The following is a 6,856-nucleotide window of genomic DNA, read 5'->3' on the forward strand; positions in this document are numbered from 1 at the left end:
ATTTATGAAACACAAAAGTACATTATGCATTACGCAAGAAAACAAAAGTATTTGCTATATTACCTAGTTTGTGTCAAGTCCACGTACACTGCTACGGTTAAGAATATCTAATTAAAAATCTCTGCAATTGTTAAATGAAACGTCTTTTTCAAAGTCTTAATCATGAAAACAATAACAGAGCTCAACAATAATCTAATATTTTATTACGTTTATCTTTATATTATGTTAGTTAATTCATAAACTGATTCACTATTGAAACAAAATATACGCAAAAACGTTCAAAAATTTAATTGGTGTATTATAATAATTATAGACTCATTCGAATCATTTTATATAATATAATTTTCTGCATATTTATTTAAATTTTTTCATTGTTTTTAATTATTAATAATTTGTGTCTAAAAAAGAATTAGATGAAATCTAATTAATAAATAAACAAATGTATAATATACAATAAAATCACATTCGCTAGTGCAATATAATGGCACAAATTAAATATAATAAATCATTTATCTTCGTTGTCTTAAACATTGTTTCACATTATTTAAACTCCAAAAAACATATATATATATTACAATCTATGTATGTAGTTATCTTTATCATTGTTTGCAAAGTGCTTTATAAGCGGTTTAAAAATATTTCTTCCAGAGAAAGGTTTGGAAATTATCACTAATCATAATGTATAACTTATCTATAACTTATTAATAGTTTGTTAATAGTAGTTACTTTTTATATTAATAGTACTATCAAAAATTTGCTAGTTATTAAAATTGTGATAATTGTTTTAATTTCGATAAATATATTTTCAGAAAATGAAAATTATAGTTATTAAGATTAAATTTTTATGACTGAAATCGAGCAAACGTGTTTGAAATAATGAAATTATAAAATGCTAGAAAAACGAATAATTAATTATTCATTATAGTTATTTCGGTATTAAAGATTGTGAGGGAATATTAATAAATATTGTTAATAATTTTTCAAATTTGCATAAACCTTTTTATTTTATTTTTTTCTATTATAAATTTAATTTATAAATAATATATTTAGTTTTATAATAAATAATTTTTCTTATTTTTAATGTTTATTGTAAAATAATTTATATTGTTACTGTTACGAAATTCTATGATACAACATATTTGTAGCTACGTGAGGATGTATGTGTTATTTAATTTATATCATTGTAAATACCTTTAAAATATCTGTTTTTATCGATATAAACTTTAAACAAATAAGTCTATTTTTCGTATGTACAATTTCTTCATACACAAATATTTTTATGAGATGTCGTGTACATATTTCGTTAAGATATCTACATACTTTATGTATTGCGTTAACCTTGGTTTTGCGTTATTTTAATATTGTTTTACAAATTCTAAAAACATTATATAATGAACATACTTTTCCAACTATGTCAATGTAATATTAGACATGGAATGCGGATATTATTCATTTTGAAGTTAATAAAAATATGGGTTAATCAGGCGTCAATTTAATCTAATTTAGGTGGAATTACTAAATTACAAGTGTTACAGAATTACAATATGACTATACCACAAATTCATTGAAAAGTTTCAATTCAATTTAAAGGATTTAGTTACGGCATATTATTGACAACTTATTTATTTTATTGTAAGAACAATGTAAGAACAAGAAAAAAGTCAAACTGTTATAGCATAATGCTTTATTTGTCCCCTTCTATTAAAAAAAGAGACAGTAAATGAAAAATAGATTAAAAAATCTATAGTCCGATTAGTTTTTTTTAATAAACTATTATTAATTACTTATGTTAACTCCAAATTAATAATATAAATAAAATCGATTGAAAATTTTATATACAGACTATCGAATATAATGAATTTATAAAAAGTTTTATGAATGAACAAAATTTTGAGAAGAAAACAAAAATTTGAAGAAAGTTTTACCTGATACTATACTGAAAAAATACTACGTTCATGCCCTATGCCGAAAAAAGAATTGTAGACATTTTTAAAACTATTACCTTTCTATGCTGAAAATCATGACTTAAATCAGCTTCATAGCTATATAAATTTTAGAGGAAAACTTATCTTCTAATATTATGTGGCTAACGGTGTGTACAAAGAGATAATATTATGTCGGATAAACTAAACCAGAGTTAGTTTCATATTTTAAAATGAAAAAAAAAATTCTTTAAAGATGGAATGGAACGGATACTGGAAATAAACATGCATATTAAACAAAGTTTTAGTATTGTTTTCATTGGTATTCTTAGACACGGTTTTCTTAAACAATACATATTTACTTATGAATATTTATTCTCATTATATCGATTTTATCATTTTCAGAAATAACAAGAATATAAATAGTATGAAAAATTTTGTTACAATGTTTCATAGCTGTCCACGTTATCATTTTTATTGCTCTGATTCTCTTACGTATGTATCGAAATTAATTTAAACGTATAATCAATTAAATCTCTATTTAAAAATAGTATTTAAATATATTGGATCGAATGTTTATAATTGAACAGTCACGTTATATTTATTAGATTGCAGAAAAACTGTTTAAATAGAAAGAAAGCAATTTATTTGAAAATTAAGATAATTTACAAGTTATATTTAATTATTTTTTCGATATTATCTTGTATTTTTAAAATTTTACATCTTTTTAAGAGATATACATAAATTAGTAAACTGTTAGCTGCATTTATTAAAAAAAAATTATTTATTTTAATGTGAAAGTTGCTCATTAAATATGAGGTAAATTTACAATTTCCAAATAAAGATTTTGAATTCAACGTTATTTACCCACATCGTATAATCACTTAGTAAATTTAAACATTATTAATGTTTTGAATAATGTCTACCGATTCATCATTACACATATTTTAATACATAGCTCATGTTATCATATATAATGATAAATTTCGATCAATATAATTCATAAGCGTTTTAACACTGTTTCAGATGCGAGTAATTAGATTATATAATAAAATAACATTATGTGTACGTATCTCTCATTAAGATTTTTCGATAAAAGAAAATTTTATACACCATCATTTGAAGCGATGAAAAGTATGAGCATATTTATATTCTTATTATGTTTTATAATAAATGATATCGTTAGATCTCATGAAAATGTACGTATAATTAACAGACGCATTTTATATATTACATTTTATTAAATTTTTAATACGCAACTTTAGAGCAACGGCTTAATTAAAAAATTGAATATATTATTTGTATAAATTGCAGGCGAATGAAAATTATAGTTTCAAGGTTGATTATGAAAATGATCAATTTCTTCTCGATGGTAAACCATTTCGATATGTTTCTGGAAGTTTTCATTACTTTAGAACTCCCAAACAGTATTGGAGACCTATATTCAAAAAAATGAGAGCCGCTGGTTTAAACGCTGTTTCTACGTAAGAATAAAAAAAAAAAAATATATATATATATATATATATATATATATATATATATATATAATACAGATGGATTATATACACGCAGGAATTGATAAAAATACTTTTAGTTATGTTGAATGGAAATTACACGAACCCGAGCTTGACCAATGGAACTGGGATGGAGACGCAGATATTATCGAGTTTATAAAAACAGCTGCGGAAGAGAATTTACTCGTTCTTCTACGGCCTGGTCCATACATTTGTGCCGAGAGAGATCTTGTAAGATACTACGTAATTCTAATATATTATGTGTAATTCTCTATTATCAATTTGTCCACCCTTTATTCAGCTAATTATTTGCAATATATGTTGGAGTGCTTTTAGATTCAACATTTCACGTAAAAACTGAGTAAAATAATAGATGTCTATTAACTATTAAAATTTACTCGAATTAAAGCTATTGAATTTGTTAATTAGTAATATAATTAATATTCGTTTATAGGGAGGTTTCCCGTATTGGTTATTAAAACTCGTACCTGACATCAAATTGCGTTCTAGAGATAAACGTAGGTGAATTTTTACTTCAAGCGCGAGTACACAGACATTTAATATTATTTGGGCACGTTAGTATTCTAATATCTAATTAATATTATTTTTAGGTTATCTATTTTACGCGGAAAAATACTTGGATGAAATTTTAACGAAAATCAAACCTTATTTGAGAGGAAACGGTGGTCCGATAATAATGGTGCAAGTACGTAAAAAATGTATTTCTTTTTCCCACCTTGTAGATCTTGTGCACAAAACATTAGATAATTTTCAACAAATATTACAGATTGAAAACGAATATGGACATTTTATAACTTGCGACGATGAATATAAGTCAACTTTGTATAATATTTTTCATCGACATATTGGGGAGAATGCGCTTTTATATACAACTGATAGAGTGCATGAAAAGTCCTTGATGTGTGGATCAATTCCTGGGGTTTACACTACAGTTGATTTCGGCAGTGCCGGCAACGTGGAGGAGAATTATAAGCTTTACAGAAAATTTGTACCTAAGGTAGCATCATTCTAATTCATAAAATGAAAAACGATATAAAATATTGTAAAAATTACGTAAAAATTGAGAGAAATTTAGTATTTTGTTACTAATTAGACACTTAGTCTATTTATTTATTCATTATTCGTGAAATAAAAAATGTTTACATAGAGAGCAAATAAATAAAATAATAAAAATCACATTATAGGGTCCGCTTGTCAATTCTGAGTTTTATACTGGCACATTCAGCGCTTGGGATCGAAAGTTCAAAAGAATTAGCATTGCTCAAGTGGCAAAAACCTTTGATATTTTATTAGCAAAGAATGTTTCCGTGAATTTCTACATGTTTTTTGGAGGAACGAATTTTGGTTTCTCATCTGGTAAATATATGCTATTTTCAATATCAAATGTTATGTTATATTATCAGCAATATTATTCATTTTGTCAATATTTAACGAAGTCTCATAAATAATAATTTAATGATTCAATATTATTTACAATTCTCGTTTCGAAAAAATAATAAATTATCGATACAACCATGGAGAAACTCAACTTGACTTAGATATTGATAAATAATGAGTTTTAGAATAATGTGATGCGATAATACGAACATGCAGATTGTGTCTTTAATCCTCATAATAAATATAATGAAATTAACAATTAAACAACATTTAAAGAACTTAGTATTATATCTTAAAATATTTCAGGCGCTAATGTACGTGATGGTTATATTCCGCAATTAACTTCCTACGATTATGATGCACCTCTTAATGAAGCTGGAGACCCTACCCCAAAGTACTTCGAATTGAGAAAAATTATTTCAAAGGTGTCAGGGATATTATACTTGGCATTTAATTAAAATATTTTAACCGCAACAATTTATATAATTATACATATCTTTAGTATTATTCATTGCCAGATTTAGATGTTCCGACAACAGCTCCTAAAGGCAATTATGGCACAGTACATATGGAGTCGACGCTCAGTTTATTTTCCACCGAAGGTCGACGTAATTACGGTACATCCCAACAAGAATTTCCCGAGCCGCCGACATTTGAAGCTCTTGGCCTTCCACATTGGTTGGTTTTATATGAAACTCATTTGAGCTCCGATCAAAATTTAACAACATCTTCTTTACACGCAAAAACTAAAGATAGAGCTTTGGTATATGTCAATGATGCTCTATCTGGTACTTTGAGCAGAATAGGTGAATACAACACGATACCTCTAACCATAGAAAAAGATGCACGATTGCAGCTTCTTGTTGAAAATATGGGCCGTATAACATCTGGACATTATGACGTCGAAGACTTCAAGGTAATGTATTTTTCGATTTTTAAATTTAACTCTCATAGACTTTTAAGTATATTTACACATGCACATGCATATGCACATCTATATTTATAAACACAATGTTTATTGCATTAAGAAATGTTGTAGTAAGAATGACTATTAAGTAATTAATTAAATTGGATCGGATTGGTATTTCAAAATTAATCTTCAATTATATATATATATATATATATATATATATATATATATATATATATATATATATATTCTTTACATATAAATATTTTAAGAAGATGTAGTTGAAATATCTAGCAAGAAAAAAATTATATCATTATACTTTCGAGTGAAATGACGTTTTTCATTCAATTTTCCAGGGTATTTCAGAAGTAACGTTAAACAACGTACCCATTACAACGTGGAAAACTACTGGCTTTCGATTAGCTTCTGTCACAGCCGAATCCTTTACTACGAAAGATACAACTACCGTAACTGGAAAATTAAATAGCGGTCCTCGTTTCTTTGTTGGATCGTTTGAAATTAAAGATGAGCCATTGGATACTTTCTTAAATACCGACGGTTGGGGAAAGGGAGTTATTTATATCAATGGTCATAATCTTGGCAGATACTGGGCTTCAGTAGGCCCACAAATTACTTTATATGTTCCAGCTCCATTTCTTAATAAAGGACAGAATTCGGTTGTATTATTAGAACTTGAATACGCTAATGATAAATGTACAATTGAATTTCAAGGAGTGCCAATTTTGGATAGATTTATAAGGCATTAACCTACCAAGCGAATCGATAGTCTATCGGTGACTCGCAATATTAATAATTATAAATTGCGAAACAATCATGAATAAAATATTCTCATTATTGTAACGCGAGAGAATAGAAATTTTTTAGATAGAAATATGAAAAGTGTGAACCGACTACAGTCCTTGGACATAATTATGCCCACCTCATTCCACCACTAAATAAAGAGACTTCGTTTAACCGAAAACCTACAGACTCTCTACTCTTTTTCATCTCCAACTCTCTTTGCCGTCACATTTTTATATTCCCACACGACGCCGCCACATTATTATCTTCAATGGAAATGATACGATTACTAAGGATATTTTAGGTAAAAA

The 6,856-nt window shown here is 26.6% G+C and overlaps 1 protein-coding gene across 1 annotated transcript; it reads left to right on the plus strand.

Annotated features, from left to right (window-relative positions):
• Positions 1 to 2,943: 2,943 nt before the first annotated feature.
• On the plus strand, positions 2,944 to 6,605 carry LOC105359244 (beta-galactosidase-like). Its single transcript, XM_011495779.1, has 10 exons — positions 2,944 to 3,121; positions 3,237 to 3,406; positions 3,517 to 3,667; positions 3,891 to 3,954; positions 4,048 to 4,142; positions 4,224 to 4,454; positions 4,642 to 4,813; positions 5,141 to 5,259; positions 5,337 to 5,750; positions 6,101 to 6,605. The coding sequence occupies exons 1-10, from the start codon at positions 2,984 to 2,986 to the stop codon at positions 6,509 to 6,511; spliced, it is 1,965 nt and encodes a 654-aa protein (XP_011494081.1). The 5' UTR covers positions 2,944 to 2,983; the 3' UTR covers positions 6,512 to 6,605.
• The last annotated feature ends 251 nt before the right edge of the window (positions 6,606 to 6,856 follow it).

The sequence above is a fragment of the Ceratosolen solmsi genome, unplaced genomic scaffold, assembly GCF_000503995.2.
Source record: "Ceratosolen solmsi marchali unplaced genomic scaffold, CerSol_1.0 scaffold11, whole genome shotgun sequence".
Classification (NCBI taxonomy): domain Eukaryota; kingdom Metazoa; phylum Arthropoda; class Insecta; order Hymenoptera; family Agaonidae; genus Ceratosolen; species Ceratosolen solmsi.

Coding starts and splice junctions, on each gene's coding strand:
- LOC105359244 (XM_011495779.1), top strand. CDS start 2,984: ATGTGTACGTATCTCTCATTAAGATTTTTCGATAAAAGAAAATTTTAT. Junction 3,407..3,516: donor GGTTTAAACGCTGTTTCTAC/GTAAGAATAAAA, acceptor AAATACTTTTAG/TTATGTTGAATGGAAATTAC. Junction 4,455..4,641: donor ACAGAAAATTTGTACCTAAG/GTAGCATCATTC, acceptor ATCACATTATAG/GGTCCGCTTGTCAATTCTGA.